The sequence below is a fragment of the Pan paniscus genome, chromosome 8, assembly GCF_029289425.2.
Source record: "Pan paniscus chromosome 8, NHGRI_mPanPan1-v2.0_pri, whole genome shotgun sequence".
Taxonomy (NCBI): Eukaryota; Metazoa; Chordata; class Mammalia; order Primates; family Hominidae; genus Pan; species Pan paniscus.
The window spans coordinates 125,026,747-125,047,227 of record NC_073257.2 but is presented as its reverse complement, the minus strand read 5'-3'; the positions used below and the strand labels follow the sequence as shown (position 1 = coordinate 125,047,227).

The 20,481-nt window shown below is 45.2% G+C and overlaps 1 protein-coding gene across 50 annotated transcripts in view; it reads right to left on the bottom strand.

Moving 5' to 3' along the window:
- Positions 1-3,229: 3,229 nt before the first annotated feature.
- The window catches only part of TCF7L2 (transcription factor 7 like 2), a 217,607-nt gene continuing 200,355 nt past the window's right edge, over positions 3,230-20,481 (bottom strand). For 10 of the 50 annotated variants that reach the window (XM_055092287.2, XM_034931480.4, XM_034931486.3 and 7 more), the window contains 7 exons: positions 19,807-19,932; positions 19,046-19,205; positions 18,490-18,597; positions 12,857-12,905; positions 12,209-12,259; positions 10,913-10,985; positions 3,230-5,355 (listed from right to left, as the gene is read on the bottom strand). In XM_055092287.2, the coding sequence (XP_054948262.1) occupies positions 4,938-5,355; positions 10,913-10,985; positions 12,209-12,259; positions 12,857-12,905; positions 18,490-18,597; positions 19,046-19,205; positions 19,807-19,932 (985 nt within the window). In that variant the 3' untranslated portion in view covers positions 3,230-4,937. Of the gene's footprint in view, positions 5,356-9,307; positions 9,337-10,217; positions 10,292-10,912; positions 10,986-12,208; positions 12,260-12,856; positions 12,906-18,489; positions 18,598-19,045; positions 19,206-19,806; positions 19,948-20,481 lie in introns of those variants that run through there. The other 40 variants (XM_034931483.3, XM_034931470.3, XM_034931471.3 and 37 more) reach the window with 19 other exon arrangements.

The following is a 20,481-nucleotide window of genomic DNA, read 5'->3' as shown; positions in this document are numbered from 1 at the left end:
CTCTGACCCTATGTGAATCCACATCATCAGGAAAAAAAAAACAATGAACCTTTTAATATCTGAAACGAAATGCCATCTACTGTAAAAATTGCTTTCCACATGGGCCTATCCAAGACCACCACCAATAGTGGAATGAACAACTGCCCATTCTGAAGGGTTCTGTGCTGAGACTCAGCAGTTGGCAAATGATTCTGTAGTGGGCTGAATGGTGGCCCCCCCAAAATATATGTCCATATGCAAATCCTGTTAAAACATGTATTGCTTTATATAGCAAAATATGTGATTAAGTGAAAGATCTGAAGAGAAGGGATATTTATCCAGGAGTATCTAGGTAGGCCCAAAATACAAAAACATGTATCCTTGTAAGAGAGAGGCAGAGGGTGCCTGGGGACAGACAAGAGGAGAAAGCGATGTGAAGATGGAAGCAGAGATTGGAGTGATGTGGCTTCAATCCACGGAGTGCCAAGGATTACAGGCAGCCACTGGAAGCTGAAACAGACACGGAACAGATTAGCCTCCAGAGCCTTGGAGGAAGCTCGGCCCTGCCACCACTTTGATTTCAGACTTCTGGTTTGCAAGGCTGTGCAAGAGCAAATTTCTGTTGTTTTAAACCACCACATTTGTGGTGATTCATTACGGCAGCCACAGGAAACATACGCCCTACTAATATGCAAACATCTTTGGCTAAGCCCCGTAAGAGGCCGAAAGTGATGTGGCTGGGAAAGTGAGAGTTATCGTTTCCCAGACGTTGTTTCAGGGTCTCTTAGTAACAAAAAAACCCGCAGATCCACTCTTACAGATGAAATTAGAAGATGCTGAGTTTGAAAAGAAACTCTTGAGGTAAGAAGAAATCAGACAGAGAGAGGAAGTGCCGAAGGGCAAAGACTTGGCTGGGCATTTGGAAGACTAGAGCTTGGGCTGCTGAGAACACAGGCCTAGGGGAAAGGAAGTTCCATCTTGGGTGGAAGGATCCTCCAAGTACCAACCAGGTGTTGTAAGGCAGGCAAGCGTGTGACTTGGTGACCCCCATCTTGATTTTTATAGAGATCGGCACTCGGGCTGGCTGACAGCAGAGGGACTGACCCCCCTGCCCTTTTTCTGGCCTTTGTAACAAGGGCAGTGGGTTACATCCCAGCACGGCCAAAAGGATTAAGGTCACCACCACCCTAAAAGTTGTGAGAACACAAACTTTGGAAGGCTCATGGAGAGTTTCCATTTTGCTGCTTCCTACAATATGAGTGTTGAGTTGGCCAACCTCATTCCTTCTTTCCTTCAAAAAATGTATATCAAGCACCCCACTGTGTGCTCGGCACTAAACCAAGACCCTAGCATACAGCAGTGGCACGAAAGCCACAATCCTGTCATCCTGGAGGGCTCTCTAGAGAAATGGTTTTCAACTGGGGGTGATTTTGCCCCCCAGGGGACATCTGGCGATGTCTGGAGACGTTTCTGGCTGTCATGACTGGCGGTGGGGCAAGCACTGACAGGTTATCTAGTGGGTGGAGGCCAGGGGTGTTGATAACATCCTACAATGCAGAGGTCGGACCCCCACAACTAACAATTATCTGGCCCAAAATGTCACGAGTGCTGAGGTTGAGAAACACGGTGAGGCAGACGACAGCCACTTTCAAAGGAGACTAGAAGACAGAGGCCTGAAAGACCACACAGGAGGGAGACAGGCAACCCTCGGGGGCTCCGGACCATCTCCCCCAACAAAGGGATGTCTTCATCAAGACCTGAAGCATGAGGGGTTGTTTTCCAGGCAGGAAGAGCAAAAATGCTTTTAGGTAAGCTTAACTCTGTAGTACAGCCAGAGAGGAAAGGGAGTGAGCGAGTGTGTGAGGCAGAGGAGGTGGGGGAATCAAGGAAATCCTCTGAAAGGACTGTTCCCTCACTTCTGTTTTGGAGGGGAAGGGCCGTCTTTATTTAAGAGCAGGGGCCCGGAGTCAGATCTGAATTTAAATCCCAGCCCCACCACCTCCTGTGTGGCCTTAGACAAGGCACCTAAAACCCTCAGTTCCTAAATCCATTTTCAGAAAATGAAGCAGAGGGTGGCGGAGGAGAAGAATGTCTGCCTTAGGTGGTAGTGTTAGGATTAAATGAGAAAATGCACATAAACAGCTTGGCACACTGCCACGAATAACAGATACTGTTCTTATTTGTGTTTTCAAAGGTCACTCGGCCCAGTGTGCAAAATAAAATGAGGAAGGGCAACCAGAAACACTCCTCCCTGGGAATACAAAGCAAAGCAAAAACAAAATGCTGAGATTTTACAGAACAAAAACTTGCTTGAGCAAAGCAGTTTCCGAGGGGCTCTTAAGTCCTTGATGCGATACTGTGGTCACCTTAAGAAACCACAACGGCAACACGAACAGTTCCATGCCCATTGAAATCGTCATCCTTTGAAGGTATAAATGTCCTAGATAAATGGAACAATGTGTCCATCCATCCATCTAGTCAGCAAGAGAAATGAAATCCAGGGGAAACCTTAGGGAAGATCTGTATCATGGCCCCTGCTCAGTGACGGTGATGAACTTGGGCTCTTACCAGGGTACAGCCAGAACACTTGGATCCCACATACAGCAAGGCCCTTCCACACACACCTTTCAGTGCATCACCTTAATCCAATTTTCTAAAAAGCTGCTTACTCAATAATCGCTCACTGCTAGAGAAAGGGCAGTTTGATACCCTTGCATCTCTCCCAGGGTGCAACTCTTGGAGGTTAGGATGCTTTCACACCCATGATCCTTAACTGCTAAGGATGTGGTTTCTTAAGTGCACTCTTGGTGGACTAAGTCTCATTCACCAGAATTAAATTCTTTCTGCTTGCTACTGTGAGAGGATGAGTAGGATATTTCAGAGAAACTGGTTTATAGCCCCCCAAAAAGTGACATTTGCTCTGTAACTGTGCTTTGCTTTCAGCAACAAACTACTGGGAATGGCACAGTGAAATACTACAGAAGACACACACCAGGGATCCCCTTTGATACTGATCATCTCCATTGCAAATGACACATTATGCAAACCAGATACACCAAATGGGCCACGAGGATGGAGGGGAGGGGATCAACCCCTCAAAAGAGTCCAAGACCACGTTCTGGTATCTAAGTCATCACCTACACACTAACTGTATGGTCAAGTTCCAACTTGGGAATATGTTTTTCTTGATTACGGTAGGTCCAGTTTCCCTAGAGATAAAAATCCAAATCACAGAAACAAGTGACCAGCCTTTATCTGCACATACTAAGTTGCTTTTATTAATCCAGAATGGCATGCTACAGATACTGTACAGCATGAACATTTATTCATTACAAAAATGGCTTCCAAACCATTAAAAATGAACTTGGAATAAGAGCATAAAACGGAACAGTAACATCACAACTGTTAGGAAACATTCAAAGTATTCACAAAAAATGTTATAGTTAGCATTTTAATAAACCAGAGAAAAATCGGAGACAGTTTTACAATCGCTTCATGTCAACTACAATGGCACTGAATGAACAGGTTTCAGCTTTATACAGCATTTTGCAACATCAACATGCCTAGGTTTTTTTTATTTTTAAAGTCTGCTGCCTACTCGTATGTAATATGTGTACATAAAAGCGGCAGCTGGTTTTTCGTTTAAGAGTAATCTAATATACAGAATTTTGGCCCTTAAGGGTTTATACCTCTTCATTTAAAATGCTTTCTGGACAATCTGCTACCAAACACATTTTGTTATAGGTGACATTAAAACTACATACAAATCTACCTATGTAACATCACAGCAAAACATGATGAACAAAAATTACAGCATCAAAAAGAGGGAGAAAGCTAAATTCACTGAGAATTTTGGCACGTAAAGTTTTGCACACGGTCAGTCCGGGTCCTAAGGGCGCAGGGTAGGGCATCCCACTGGGAGTTCAAAGGGGAAACGAAGATGGTTCCCACTGCTGCTCAGACAGTGTCGCTAAAATTCCCTCACTCATTTTCAAGTCTTGTTTTACATAATGGCTTTTAAAGCAACTTTTGTTAATGCTACTGATCCTTAATGCAACTATTAATGTCCATTTGGTGACATCTGGGTTTCATACAGAAAAAAAAAAGTCAAAAAGGGGAAACAAAAATATATATACACATTTTATATATAAACTTAAAAACCTTGTACAAATGAGTTGTTATATATAAGATGCTTATGCTAAGGGGGAAAAAAACTTTATACAGTTTCAAGAAAAAGGAAAACATATTTAAAAAGGGATGACATACAGGTACGACAAGCAATCTCTAAAGCAATAAATACTACTGGCCCAACAGCGTTGTGATTCTATTAAGTGTTGAGTAGCGTCCCCTCCCCCCAAAAGAACAACACCATGGAACAAGGTATATTAACACATTTTTACCCTTTGTTTCTGTACATTTAAACAATAACAAGTAACATCACAATAAGAGTTGTTTCACACAGAAAAAAAAAAAAAAAAGTAACGGCACTGCATTCATGGTGCCCTTACGGTTTAAAAACCAGATGTAAAATGATTGGTTCGCAAGCTCGTATTTAATACAAATAATACAGAACCAACTCCTTCTGGAGGGCTGCTTCAAAATTGCTTTTTTTTTCTTTTTGTTTTTTAATCAGTCTTTTAAAACTAAGCTATCCGAACTACATAACAGTTATGTATATATATATATTTTTTAAACGCTACAAAGACTTTAAACAGCTGTTGATAAAAATTTTGGTAGAATCATGAGGTTCTTCTCTCATCTACATATTTAAAAGGAGAAATTGAAATAAGAATGGGTCAAATATTGACCAATGAACTCGATAAACATCAACTAATGTAGCCACATGGCACAAAATTAAGAGAGTACAAAACAAAACCTTTCAAGGTGGGGGTGGGGGGCAAATTAAGAAAAGTGAAACAAAACCATAAACAAAGCAGCTGGGGTTCACGACGCTAAAGCTATTCTAAAGACTTGGTGACGAGCGACAGCGGCTGGGGCTGGGTCCCGGCCAGGGAGCTGTGGGAATGTAAGGAAGAAGTCGACGGCTGTGCAATTGATGAGGAGGGGGCGGCAGGCTGCAAAGCGGCTGGGGGCAGGTCCAGGGCCCCGTTGGGACAGAGGGCGGAGGCCTTGTGGGTGGCCTCAGCGAGCAGGAGGGCGGGTGGCGGAGGCATCATGGACAGGTGGGCCAGGGGGTCGGGCTTCAGGGACAGCGACAGAGGCTGGGTCTGCTCAGTCTGTGACTTGGCGTCTCGGGGAGGGGAGCCTAGCAGGTTGGGGGAGGGGGGAGGCGAATCTAGTAAGCTTCCATCTGAAGAGGGTGGGCTGAGGCAGCTGCCTTCACCTTGTATGTAGCGAACGCACTTTTTTTTTCTCCTAGAAACAGGGGAGAGAGTTAACTGTGAATAGAGGGCACAGATGCCAAGGGAGAGAGTTACCTAATGCTCACACCCAAGCTGAGGTCACCTAAGGGATGTCCCACAGAGGTGGCACGCCCAGTGGTCCGAGGACAATTACAGTGGCGCCCCCCAGGGTGGGTCGCTCACTTCACAGTGCCCAGATCTAAGCCTGCTCTGGCAAACAACTTATTTAAGAGTCTGAACTCTCTACTTGCTTCCCCCAACCCCTACTAAACACCCATGCCCCACCATGCCCAAATTATATACGAGAGCAGCATGGAGGCGGCCACCTGCAGACGGTGGCATCTATTTGCCAAAAAGTGGCTTTGTCCAAATTGAGATGAACTGAAAAGCTCTTTTGGCTTAGACAGTCCCTCACTTTCCCATCAAGTTTCCTCGGCCCTTCACTCCCATTCCCACCACTACCACCCCCATCCCCCAGTGATGTGTGTGTGTGAGTGTGTGAGTGTGAGTGTGTTTAAAAGAGAAAGACAGAGCTCCTTCCCCAGCCGCCTCGTATCAATATGAAAGTCTCAAAATGCTCACTGTTGAGCCCACATAGCTGAAGGCAGCGCTAGCAAGAGGCTTAAAGGTTTTAACACACCACCACCATGAGGCTGCTGGCGCCCAGAGAGCTTTCGGGCTTGTCTGTTAAGAACCACACCAAATCAAGAGAGGTCAGAATCAGGTGAGAAGGGAGGAAGGGAAACAAAAATAAAACAAAATAAACTTAAAAAAAAAACCAAAAAACAAAAAACGAAACAAAAAAAAAAGAAACCACCAAAAACAGGTAGAAGAGGATAAACAAAGGTGGGGGAGGGGGAAGAATAAGAAAAACAGAAAATGATTCAAAGGAACAAGAATAACTGGTTGTATGGCCTGCAGGTTGTGGATTAAATTAAGATTCAAACTTGATTTTTTTTTTTTTTTTAAGATTTGGGGCTTTCCCCTCCCCCACCCCGTAGTGAGAAGGTTGGAAGGAGAGATGGTGAGGATGGGATGGATGGAGGGGCATCCTGCTCTTGTCAATATGCCGAGGCTAGTCAATGGAGGGTGCAGCACAAGCCGGTCACCGAAGTGACTACAAAGAAGAAGTGCCAGGGAATCGCAGCATGGACCTTCCTGGGTTTGGGTTATCGTGATTCGTGTTTAAACCAGAAAGACTAATTTTGCCCTGCACCAAAACCAGCATCTCCCCTCTTCACTACTCATTCATGTAAGAAATAGGAATGAGAATTTCAGAGCCTTTCTTGCTTAGCATCAAAGGATGAGGTCGGGGAAAATCAACTCAAGAAATTGAGCATGTGACTTCAAAGCTTCTCCTCCCATTAATCCCAGTCTGATGGGATGGTATTTGGTAAGGAAAGGTGAGCCTGGGGATCAACCCCACTAATGCTATAAAAATAATGCAGATACAGGAAGTGTGCTCATCTAAGGACCCTAGAATATTGTCAGAACCATGGCTGATAACACTCCAACTGGAAACACGTGTGTAAGCACTGGCCAGCTTTCTGCCGCTGGAAGCAACCAAGATGCTGCCTGCTTGAAGGCAACCACTGTCAGACAATGTCACTGGCCTTGGAAAGGAAGGGTGTGCTGAGTTCCTCCTCTCAGTCTGTGCCCCAGAGCTGTCTGATCATGCCCCTCTGTGCGTGGGGTTTGGACTCAGCAAGATGGCAGGAAGGCAGGGAAGGAGGGGAGGGGTGTAAGGGAGCATGCTCAGTCCTCCCTGCCTCCCAGAGGCTGAGATTCATGGGGGCTAGTGGCCTCAGGGTCTGTCTGTTCCCTCTGGGTCAGAAGGAACTCTAGGGGAGCAAGCACCACCCCCTCTCACCCTCAATTTGGCAAGGTTCCTTTTTCTCCCTGGGAGAGAGTAAATAGACTATGGGTTCTGCTTCCATCCCAGAAACCAAGATAAATAATTAAGCCTCTCAGAGTTTTAAACCACCTTAGCCTGCAGATCAAAACATGCTCAAAAAACTAAGATGTCCATGCATTTTAAAAATGGGAGAAGGAAAGGAGGTGGGGAGGGGGAGGGCATAAGCAAAACTGAGAAAGCAACAGAGAAAAACAGAGAGAGGAAAGGAAAGGGAGAAAGAAAGAAGCGGGGAGAACAACCAGGAAGACAAGGGAACAGCACCAAGCAGCATTCCATGCTATATTCGGGCAGAGTGAAAAGATGGGAAAAGCAACTTGGTGGGCTCAAAACAGAATCTTGTTAAAATGTCCACAAATGTCAAATAAAACTAGAAACCTTGTGTGGCAAGCTAGGAGCCCTGATTGGCTAGGAGCATTCTGGTACCTTCCTCACCCCTCCCACCCTCATGACGTGGAAGTTTCCAGATCATAGGAATGAGAGGGGTATCTGGAACACGGGACATGAAGACTATGGCGACAGAGCAATGGGTCTCCTAAGGTGGCTGAGCACAGGGCAGCTGGCACACACACACATTTCTGACGAGTCAGAAAATGCCTCGGTTGGCAACTGCTTTCCTTTTTTTTTTTTCCTTTTTTTTTTTTTAAAGTACATTTTGTCCTATGGGTTTCAGCATCAAGCCAGGGGTGGCCATAGCCACGTTAAAAGGAAAAATTGAGTAAAAGGGGGAAGGTAACCCATACTCTTAGCACCCCCAACCTAGGCTTCATCTCGATTCAGAGGAGTGGCCTCTTAGAAACCCCTTTCTAGCTTCTTGTTTATTCTGAAAGGAAACTAAGGGTTTTCTTCCTGATCCTGTTGTGGAATAACATCCTTCAAAGACAGCAGAAATGCATTTGCTAATCATTCCATGGTATGGAAAAGTCACCAACAAAGAAAAATATCTGCCGGGAAAGTCTGAACACTGCTGAGACTGGAAAGAAAACCAGGTGGAGACAGGGACCTGGGGAACTCTGGCACCTAGGACCAGGGGCTCAGCATCTGCAGCAGAAATGCTGCCCTATTGACAGCCCCTCCAAGATGCATTTTAGAAAACCATGCTGCTCAAACAGGAAGCAGCTACAAAGGTTTTGGGTTGGCAGATTTTTTTTTTTATATCAATAAAATTCTGGTCTCTGAAGATACACCCAGGCTGTAAGCAAGGTGTAAGCTAAAGCTATGCCCAAATGGGGGATGTATGTTTGGGTCAATGTTAGGAATAACTTCAAGAAAAAAAAAAAGTCTGACTTGCAGCAACTGCTTCCAAAACAAAAAAAGGATTCATAAACCACCACCCACCCCATTAATAAAATAAACAAACCAGGTACCTGAACCGGCCTTATTGTGAGGAGCACACAATAGTGTCAGTTGTACATTTCTACAGATCATGAGAAACCCTCTCTTTTAGTGACCCTTGTGGTTAACCAGTCATTGGCCATGGCAGGGCATCTCAGAACAGGCTTCCACAGCTAGTTATCTTCCCACCTGGTACAAGTAAAATTTTGACAAATTCATTGCTTAACAGAGTCCCTGCCCTCCCTGGCTAGTCCTAATTAAATACCTAACCTCCTCCATCAACTTTGTCACAAAACTCCTTTCTGTTGTGCAGAGAAGACCCCAGGACTGTGTCAAAGGGACATCTGTCAGCTCTGTGAACACTACCATCTCACAGAATGCCTGGGGAGTTCCTCTCCTGCCGGGTGTTCAACTCGCCCCCAAATCCCTCATTCCACAGGCAGAGGGCTGTCTGTGTGGCTCCCTCTCAGGGAATACTCTCAGGCCCTCTCTCCTCTAATGTGTGCTGGGGTCAACACGAGGCACTTCACCGATCTCTCGTATTGGCATCAGAGAAGGGGGGAAGAGACACAGGAGACTCGTGGGCATGCACGTAATGGGATGCACATCTGATCTAACGTCTAAACACGGAGCACATGGCAAAGTCATGAAGGGGAGGGACACGTGACGAGGGAGGCACTACAAACAGGGAAGCGTGTTTGGGGTGTTGAAATACCTACCATTGTAATATTCCAAATTCAAAGACTGCTTGTATCAGAACAAAGAAACAACACATTTAACCAAAGGTGGTCATTAAAGAAAGGAAATGAGACAGGAGCTAGTCGGTATCCCTCCACCAAGAAGGAAGTACCTACACTTTCCCTGAGAATGCAGGCTGGATGGAGACCTGCAGGTGGAACATGGGTGCTTAATTTGGACACTTCTGGGCTGTTCTGATTCCTTTTGGAACCAATGCTATATATATACACATATATTTTGTTAATTCTGCAGGCCTAGGGACGCTGCAGTCTGAGACTACATGACTCACTGCTTGCAGCCCTTTAGCTGGTGCATGCCGTTCAATGCCACGCTTCTTTTTCAGCACTGTAAAACAATGTCAGCTAACCAAGCTCCTCTGTACAGACATGTGGTTTTTAAACATAAAACAACCAAAAAGGAAAAAGAAAAAAGGGAAAGAAGAAGCCTACCCCAGAACCCTTCTCCATGTGTCTCGACTCTAAGTGCACGGGAATGCAATTGCTGCCAAGTGTTAACTCATTCAAACCTTTGGAAATGGTGGCTCTCTGTGCTCAGTACCCGGGCCACCAAGGCATTCATAGGGCCGGACAGGCTCCAGGATGCTGGCTTTCAAAGCAAAAAGATAAGTGCCCCTCCTTGTTTGTTAAGGCTGTGGTCTCAGTCCTGCCACCAGGGATATTATTCATGAGAGCAGGGGGAAAAGAGAGAAAGAGAAAGTGGGGAGAGGAAATGGCATAAAATTAGCAAGGAAATTTTGAAGAATGAGGATCATTAGTCATTGATGCCAGAGGGGAAGTAGATGGGGAACGAGGTCAAAATAAATTATCACGCTAAGGTACCGGAAGGACAGAATGCTTTGATTTTCCCAAAGGCCTCGCAGTGGTAATATACCTGCACGGTTTGCACCATAAAGTCTGTCGGTCAAGCCCGAACAGTGCCCGACACTTCTTTGGAGTATTTGCATCTGTTAGCATAAGGTAAACACAAAAAATACAACACAATGGTGGGTCGTGCTCAGTTGGATGTGAAATCTCAGCTACAGCTTCCTTTTCTTCTCTATCACCTTGGTTCTATTTGATAATCTTCCCTCACCAAGGACATGAAAGGAAAGGACTTCTATGAGTCAAAAGAAAAAATAAAATAAAACAATAAAACACACACACACAAAACAACAACCAGAAACCAAAAAACAACAATGAAAAAATAAATAAATAAAAAGAGAGAGAGAAGAGGAGGGGAGAAGGTGACGTCATTTGCTTCTACCTAGGCCAGGATTCCGATCCTGGGCTGTCACAAGGAAGGGATGGGGGTTGGCAGGTAACATTCCCTGGGAGGGGGCGCGCTATGGTTTGCTGTCGCTGACCCGAGGAGGCACGAGTGATGCTGTTTTACAGTGGCATTTTGGCTGGCAGCAGCAGGAGAACAAGCACATCCCTCATAGAACCCATACACTTGGCAGTGTCCCACTCCCCTGTGTCTCCTGAGATCCACACACAGAGCTACAAAGCAACAGGCCAGAGAAGGGGGAGAGGATCGAATAGACCAGCTGCAAACCAGCACAGCGAATCTGGAAAACTATACACACCTGCAAGGGCCGCACCAGTTATTCTGTTGATCAAGGCCAAAGCGCGCTCGGCATTTCTTAGGAGCGCTCAGGTCTGAATGAGTTCAAGAGAGAAGCGAGCAGAGGAGGAGAACGTGGGAGAAAGGGAGAGAGAGAGAGAGAGAGAGAAAGAGAGAGAGGGAGGGAGGGGGGGGAAGAGAAAGATACAAATAAGAAAAAAATAAAAATAAAAAAGGGAATAAATCAATGACCTGGTTACTAATTGCAAAATATTGACTTTCGTTTTTTAACTTTCTTTAATTAAAAAAAAAAAAGTAAAAATCACATTCTTATTCAACTTTTGAAATTAGCTGTTGCAAATAAAGCTGCAGTATCCCTTCTTTAAGGACTGTCTCTCAGATTTGGTTCGAGCTGACAAAGGGAAGTTAGACATGGAATAGCTCTTTTAAATATTTTTCTTCTTTTAGTTCTGCTTTCCCTTTTTTCTCTCAATTTTTTTTCTTAAAGAAGAAAATAAAGCGAAGGAGGGAATTAAGTTTGTAACATGCTTTTTTCTTCTCAGAATACAATAGTTTAAAAAAAGAAAAAAATTACAAATAAAAACAGAACAAAACGAAACAAAATAGAAAGAAATAAAGAAAGAAAAGGGTTGTGGTACTGGGATATTGCAGCTTTTGGAACGTTCGTTTTTTTTTAATCTATTTTCATTAATTATTAAGAGAGGAAAAGATAAAGGTAAACAGGCTGTGTGAATGAGCTGTTAGGAGTTAGTTAGAAGCTCATAGCAGCATTTAAGCAGGCACAGTCAGTAAAATGCTAGTGGATTTGCAAATTATGAGCAGAAAAGCAAAAGAAAGAAAAAAACTAAAATAAAAAAAAGCAAAGGAAAAAATAATCATACTGCGGATGCATGCTTGCGTGAGAAAACTTAGTGGGAGCAATGAAAAAAATGCCATTAGATTAAGGAGGTTTATTACTGAATTCCTTCCATTTTTTTTTTAACCAGTCTCTTTTAAAGAAATACTGCATATTCAATTTGCACAGTTAGTTCAACTCTAAATCACTGTCATCACTGCTTAAACAACTGTTATGGGAAAAATAAATAAACAAAACAAAGGTTAAATTAAAAAAAAAAAAAAAAACAGAAGCAACTGAAAAAAAAAAAAAAATCTACCGAAACATACGAAACCGTGTTGATGGTCATTTTAAAGAATGTTCAAATGTCATACGTGTTTAAATGTTAATAAAACTATAATGGCAAGAAAAATTAAAAAACAGTTTATCAACTATTTTAATGACTCAAAATGACATTAGCACCTGTAATCGGAGGAAGTGAAAGGCAAGGATTTAGGAAACATTCGCTGTGTTCTGAAAAAAAAGAACAAATTATACAAAGCCTTCAAAATTTTTGTTTTGTTTGTTTGTAAAAGCCTGGCCTTCTCCAAGGGACCTCTGAGATTGCCTATGCAGTATTTCTAATTTCTTCTAGAGAATGACAAACCTCCTTAATTTAAAATGGGTGTAATTTACCACTGTAAAGGCATGCATCAGAACATTCAGGAACAGCCCAGTTAATATCAAACACTCACACACACCCCCTCCTACTCCCCTAAGCCCCGCCCCCTCCTCATCCCTTCTCAGGCACACACAAAATAAGCAGACTGTATAAATCCCGGCATAGGCATGCCTACCGCTTGCTCTCCAGTTATAGGCTTTGCAGTTATTTTAAAACACATTCCACTAGAATTACAATGTGCTTTTCATGCAACAATGGATGTTACTAGCTTTAAAAGGGCAGTCATGAAGCAATTAATTAAAATGCATGAACAAAAAGGCTAGCTAAGAAGGGTTGCCCCACAATGTCCTGGCCTTGAATTTCTCCTGCCTCCCCCAGATGGAAACCTAACATAAAAGGGTGGTCCTCAGGCTACAGCTCCTTCCTCTAACCTGATGATTGTCACTTACCATTGGTCTCTCCCGGCTGCTTGTCCCTTTTCCTCTTCTTCTTCTTTCCCTAGATGAAGAGATGAAACACAGGGAATTACTGCAAGAAACAGATGTGAGAAGAGTGTCTGGGCGCACCTGGAAGGAGAAGGCAGGAGGAAGTGACCATACTGCCATCTCCATCCACATAAACCCCCGGTATTTGTCCAACCTCCAACCCCGCTTCAAGCCAAATGCCCTTGCATCGTACCCCAGCTGGAGGGACACACGCTTCTTGGGAGAAGAGAAGGGATTGGCGGGTGGTGAAGGGAAGCTCTCATTTCTCATGTACCTATGTCCATTGTCAAACCTGACCCACAGCATTTGATCCATAAAAGGGAATGGGGGACTGCACGAGGAAGATTCAGAGAGGAGTGGGATGATGGCGTTGCAAGCAGTCTGAGAGCCCATCTTTGAGGAGCACATGAAGGTGGTCATGGCCGCACCAGCTTCAAGGGCTGCCCTGCCTGACCTGCTCACAGCTCTTACTTATGAAGGCCAAAGGGTCCCACTCTGAATCAAGAGAATGAAAGCTTTAGCAGAGGCTTCTCTTTGAGTTTGCTGCTAAAGATGCAGGGGAAAAGGGTGAAATAGAACGAGGAATCATCTGGGCTCCTTTCACAACTGCTGAGTGGGCTGGGAGCAGTGGCTGACGCCTATAATCCTGGCACTCTGAGGGGCCGAGGCGGGAGGATCACCTGAAGTCAGGAGTTCAAGACCAGCCTGGCCAACGTGGCGAAACCCCGCCTCTACTAAAAATGCAAAATTAGCCAGGCATGGTGGTGCATGCCTGTAGCCCCAGCTGAGGCAGGAGAATCGCCTGAACCCAGAAGGTGGAGGCTGCAGTGAGCCGAGATCATGCTACTGCATGCCAGCCTGGGCAACAAGAGCGAAACTCTGTTTAAAAACAAAAAAACAAAAAACAAACAAACAAAAAAACTACTGAGTGGACATCTGTAAGAAAGAAGTTGTTCCCTCAATTCTCTTCTAGCTGACATAATGAGGATGATACCACTCCTCCCATGAATGGGTCACATGTGCTGAGCATATGCCAGGTGCCAGGCATGATTCTAGGTGTGCTACGCAGATGGACTCATTTTAATCATCATAACAATCCTCTTCAACAGGTATTACCACCATTTCAGTTTCACAGAGGAGAAAACTGACGAGTTAGGTAACTTTGCCAGGGTCACACATCTAGCAAGTGGTGGGGCCAGGAGAGAACTCAGGTGGTCTTGGCTCCAAAGCCCTCAACCACAAGGCTCTGCTGCCTACATGTTTAATGCCCAGCCCTCCAAGGAAGCTCTTTTAGTGAGGGCTTTAGGGGATGAACTGCATGGAGTCTTTCATATTCTCCAACCTGATCCATCTGCTCGAGGTTGCAAATGTGGAATGGGACTGGGGGGAATTCAGGAGAGGCGACTGCCTCATTCCGGATTGGACTAGTTCTCCCTCCCCTCATAGCCCTACCCAGATGAAGTAGCTGCCTGGCATACATTGAAATGAAATGGTCTTACACTGCTATATGTTTCAGAACAGCTAAAAGTTGCCTTTGCCTAAAGCTTCTCACAGTACGTTGATGTCAACTCGGAAGAGAAAAAGACAATGATAGGCAGAAAGAAACTTGAGGTCCAGGTACAGTGGCTCACGCCTGTAATCCTAGCACTTTGGGAGGCCAAGGCGGGCAGATCACAAGGTCAAGAGATCGAGACCATCCTGGCCAACATGGTGAAACCCCATCTCTACTAAAAATACAAAAAATTAGCTGGGCATGGTGGCACATATCTGTAGTCCCAGCTACTCGGGAGGCTGAGACAGGAGGATCACTTGAACCTGGGAGGCAGAGGTTGCAGTGAGCCGAGATCGTGCTACTGCACTCCACCCTGGTGACAGAACAAGACTCAGTCTCAAAAAAAAAAAAAACAAAAAAAAAAACAGAAAGAAAGAAACTCGAGAACACGTTAGGCTCTGTCAGGAAAACCTCAAGGTGGTGATGCCACCAAGCTTAGGCTCCACCCAGGGCTGAGGGCCACCTGTTGTAGAAATGGCCTATCTTTTCTGTGAGGGGAAGGGGCCTGTGCAACTTGGGAGCTTTGTTTTGGCCTTCTGTTCGGGGATCTTGTTGAAACGCGCTATGTTCCTTCATGTACAATTTCTTTTAAAAGGACCTCATGTGCTTTATCATGAAGCTGGCATCTCATGGGCCTGCAATGGACCATCTCCATGCCTGCGCCTCTCCCATGTGAGGGGCAAAGTGCCACCTGGCTGTCCTGGAACAGGCAGGCGGGCCTAGTTTCGGTTCGTTTAGGAGCCTGAAGTATTCATAAAAACTGGGCACAGAAATGTTTTAACCTCAAGGAGTATCAGCATCCACATACCCAAGGGCTTCTCAGCCATGTGTGAAAAAGCATCCCCGTTTCCAATTCCTTGCAATATACTGTGAAGGCATCTGAAAATTCCTCTACACACAAGGAAGCTGTGCCTTTAGGATATAGCACGGAGATGTTGACTACTGAAGAAGTTGTCATTTAGACTAGAGACTTCTGGAGGACAGGGACTGTGTTTTAATAAAAAGAAGACATGAGAAAGTGGATAAACCCTACACTTAGTGAAGAGGAAGATGCATCTCCAGGGAAGTGGCCACGCTACTACCCCTTTAAATGTAACAGAAGAAAGAAAGGGCCTACGATATGGGTGGAAGAAAAGAAACTCAGGTGAGCAAATGGCACGGGACCTCTATCCTTTACTCAGTGTAGAGGGTTAAAAAGGAAATAATGTCAAATATAATTCCAGGGGTTACATATTACTATGGGACTCAAGATGTTTTCTCTTGGGCTCTAAAGAAGGTACCAAGTCTGACAATCCAAACGTGACTGTTTCACTCAATTCTGTTGTCCTAAGGTAAAGATATGAAGGCTTCCGTTACCAGTTGGCTGGAAAAGCAGGAATGTGAAAGAGCCATGAGAAGAACTCAGGAAATATTTTCCAGAAGAACCTTTTGGAGTTTACAATGACCAAAGTAATATATGGAAACTCCCACGTCAAGTTAGTTAAAAAAAAAAAAATACTAGTTAAGTTGCTACCACATTCACATCCATAAAAGCTTCAATGCTGCGGTTCTTAGTCCCAGTGTTCCCTAGCGCATAAAAGGAAGGAGTGAGTGTGAGTGTGTGTGTTCACACCCATGTGTAATGAGCCATTGTAATAGGAATCTAAGTACCTCTTACAAGAGATAAAGTTCCTAGAGCCCTAAATCCAGATCTCTAAACCTCAAATCGTCTCAGGAGTTCCCTAGTTCCCTTATTATACCAAACCATCTTCCAAATTTAAAACTGAGCTAAAGTCATTTCGAGTGCCTAACAGCCCTTCTGAAACCCAGAAAGTATGTCACAAAAAGCCTCGAGCAATACTTTCTCTAAACGACTCCCAGGCAAGTCAAACACGGTATTCTTTTGAAGCTATCACAGTCTGCCTTGTACCTTTGTAGAGATTTCACCCTGCACAACTCCAGGGGGCACCATTCACATAGACCCCAGTGTAAATGACATACTCTAGAGTTGTGCAGTGCACGCCCTGCACAGCTGTACATGAAGGCCCTACTATGACCCAAAATGTCTATTGGGGATATGATCTCTATAGAGAAGCTGAATTCCACTCTGTGGTATCATTCTAGATTACTCAAAGAATTGGGTCTGTAGCAGGTAGAAGCTCAAGATGAACTCTAAGAACTTCTGACCCGAAACCAGGAGAGCAGCTATCCTGAAATGATATGGTTGTGTACGTGGAGGCTATGGAGCCTGCCTGCTACTGGAAATCTCCACCTCAGGGTCAGGTGGGGGTGAACAGCAAGCCTGTGGGAGAGCATTCACTTTCTCATCCTCTTCCTTTCAGCTCCAGAAGAAAGGCTTCCCCACTGCACACATGCTGGGGACAAACAGAAAGGTCCCAAGCAGTGGAGACCCCGTGCAAGCCCATCTGTCGGCGACAAGGGCTCTCAGCAGAGCACACGCGCCATCCCAGAGGTGCCAGCACTCCTTCCTGATTCAACTCCCAGGAGGAGCACAGTCTAGCGCTGCCAGCTAAGGGGGCAGGGCCTCAAGAAAGATGGCCAGGGGCACCTCCCTGTTCCCTCATCTACATGGCAAGCACGGGTTTAAAAGTATGAGAAGAAAGAGGAAGGAGGCCTGAAATTACTCATCAGAGCAGGCAGAAGCAGCTCTTCCTCAGGATCACATAGGCTGGCAGATGTTTGCGATTTCCTGGCGGATGCTAAGTTCTGAGGGAGTAAAGATATCCGACTTAACTCTGAATCCCTGTAATAACTTGTGCACAGTAACTGCACATTTCCCAGCATCTCCTGCAGTTAGGTTGAGTCACATGACTAGCTCTGGCCAATGGGTGACGGGAGTAAGTGACCCATGACACTTCCAGGCCAAGGCAGTTAAGAGCTGTGTGTCCCCAGCCCCTGCCACAGAAGCCTCAAAGGCCATGATATGTTTCACTCAATTCAGTAATAATTTAACGACCTCAACCCCTATACGTCAAGCTGCTTCACCGCGGATGATGCCAGTGGGAGAGTCAAAAGTAACTGGAAAAGTAACCATCCATGGCTCCAAGACATCGACAGGAAGGGGATGAGAGGCCTGTGCCGGCTTTAAGACAAGTTTTGGTGTTCCCCTAAGAGTGGATGGTGAAATCCCTTCACGGAACCAAATGTCATGAAATAAAGTATCAGGCAAAACAAGAGGCATTTCATCCCTCGAAAGAGGAAAGCAGAGTTACTGGGCAAAATGCAGGATAACCAGCAATGGTGAGAAGTGACAGAAGTCTCTGGAAGACAGCGTGCTCATGGGAGGAGAGGAATCGTGGGGTCACAACCACTGCAATTAGTAAAAACAATCATCCCATGGTGTTTCCTACAACCCAAGAGAGGACTAGGCAGATCCTGTAGCCAACACAGAGCCCAGGAACACACACACTGCATAGCACACTTTCCCTGCCCTTGCTGGGGCCAGAGTCAGTTCATGCATCCTGCCAAAGGCTGACTTCCTCTGGCTGCTTTCAGGGATATTCCCATCATGCTCCTCTCAGGATGAAATAGGCTTCTAACTTCTACTGCACCATGGCACAAAGGAATAGTTTTGTTTTTCCTTCTTAACGGTAAAGGGCCTGCTGAAAGGCCTGGGAAGAATTAAATTCTGTTCCTCCACACCTACCCGCTGGTCTTCCCTAGAAGGCCACACCACTGATCACTGCTGAGGAGCCTGAGGAACCTAACCCGGAACATAAGGTCCTCTGGGTGTGTCCTAAGAGCCTTGCCTCCTCTAGAAAGGAGACAAGCACCAAATCAACCTCATTGGTCCTGAGCTGGAACACTGGGACTGCAGCCTCCTCTCTCCACCCTGAAGAATGACTGTGAGCTGATCCAACCATCCACACTGGAAGCCCCTCCCTGCAGTTTAGCGATCCAGGAAGATGCTACCAGTCCCCAAAGCGGGCAGATTGGATGGTCCTGAGGCCCACCCTAGTCAAGTGGCAGGTCCTGTTCTCTTTGTCCGTATAGACGCACAACACAGCTCTACAGACTCCAATCCTAACGAAAATGATCCACCTACATAGTTATCCCGCGCGGACCAGCCGGGGTACAGTTGCATATGAAGCTGTCGCTCCTTCCGGGCCAGCTCGTAGTATTTCGCTTGCTCTTCTCTGGACAGTGCATGCCACTGGAGGGGACGTGGGGTACAGATAAGAAAGACATGAACAAAGAGAAAAGCATGAAAGAACATCACACATTACGCCAAGGTCAGGGAATAAATAACGCTGCTTTTTTGGGTGAGTCCGTCCAGAAATGGTATAATCTGTACATACTGACCGTTGGCTGGGTCCTGGCACTAACAGGAATGTTTAGACAAAACTTGATTTGTTATCTATGTCATTCTGTCATTTGCTCACTTGCTCGGGTAGGGGAAGAGTATGGCTGTGGCTGTTCTGAACGCCGAGTGCAGAATAACTAGTCCTGACTCAGTGAAGGCCATTCGAGGATTCAGAATGTGGCTGAAGGGCAAGAATTCTCCAAAGAAATGGGGACAGAGACATTCTGCCACCTGACCTGCTGCACTCTGGTCCCTCACCACCCGCCCCCAACTTCTCCCTAAGAAGGGCGTCACCTACCCTCCGCCCAAGGATCTGGTTGATGGCCGCGCTTTCTTTCAACGTGCACTCAGCTACGACCTTTGCTCTCATTTCCTTCATATACAACATGAATGCATTAAGAGGTTTCTTTATGTGGGGCTTCTTCTTTTCTTCTTCCTTTTTGGAGTCCTGATGCTTTCTGGAGATAGACAAAACAGACGCAACCCAATAAACAAGGTCGTGGTCCAACTTCCTCCATGGCAGGGAACGTATCTCCTTGTCTCATAACCCCCAAGCCTAGCAGTTTTGGATTAAAAAGCATGCTTTTAGTTCTTCTGCACCCCGGAAAATGGAACAAAAATAGCTTGGGGAGGGGTTGGGGGAAGAGAGGGATTTTGCAATCACTTCCTCAAGTTTCACAAATATACAATTTTCCCAAGCCAGAGGGGAAAGCACATGGTTGCTGTCTTCACCTCGGCAGGGTTTTCTCCTGCTTGCAGAACAAAGCTCCAAATGTTCAATGATGCGGTTAGGGGGCAGGGAAGTGGTTGCAAATCCCAGTGTATCCAAGTACACACACACAAAACAGTTCTGTTCTAACCCGCGGTGGTACAGTGAGATTCTGCCACTGTGCACTCTCTCTCTCTTTGTAAGGGAGTGAAGAGCCCACACAGGCTGGGTATTGGCTGCAGTCAAACCAAACGAGGCCAACCTTAGGCAGAAAGCCACCACCCAGCAGCTGCAACAGGCTTGCAGAACACTGCAGCTACAAAGAAGGTGAGAAAAACAGCAACACTTACGAACTATGGAGTGAGCCGACATCACTCTGGGACGATTCCTGTTTGACTGTTGGTGTGACTATGGCCGGATGCGGAATGCCCGTCGTGTGTAGCGTATGATGTGGTGGGACCATATGGGGAGGGAACCTAGAAGACAGAAAGCTGTGTAAATCGTCAGAATCAAAATGAATGAATGAGGAGGGATGTGTACACACAATTAAAAAGAAAAAAAAAAAAAAAACAGCACGTAACACTCACATGAAAGCAACCCAAGGCATATGAAACCTGTCAGCATTAATTAGCAATAAATTAAACATAATGATTCTCATAATGTCATTAAAGCCAATTCATTATTGCTACTGACATAAGACATTATGATTTTTAACATCTTTATCAAAAGACAAATTCAACTGACGTACTTGGGCGGAAAAGTGGGCTTGGACTACCTGCCAGAAATCGCACGTCCACTTGTTTTTTGAGGCATTATTAGTGGCATCTAAGAAGACAATTTCCTAAGTCCTAATCAGCTCTAAAATGAAAGGTGAAATCTTTTGTTGTATATTGACAGCTAAATAAAATATTAACGTGGTTGAAATATACATACATTTTTGACAATGCTGTGCAAGGCTCATTAGGCCTCATCCTGTTGATGAAGTGCAATACAATTTTTATTTTTCTTTTGTGCTGTGTCCCATC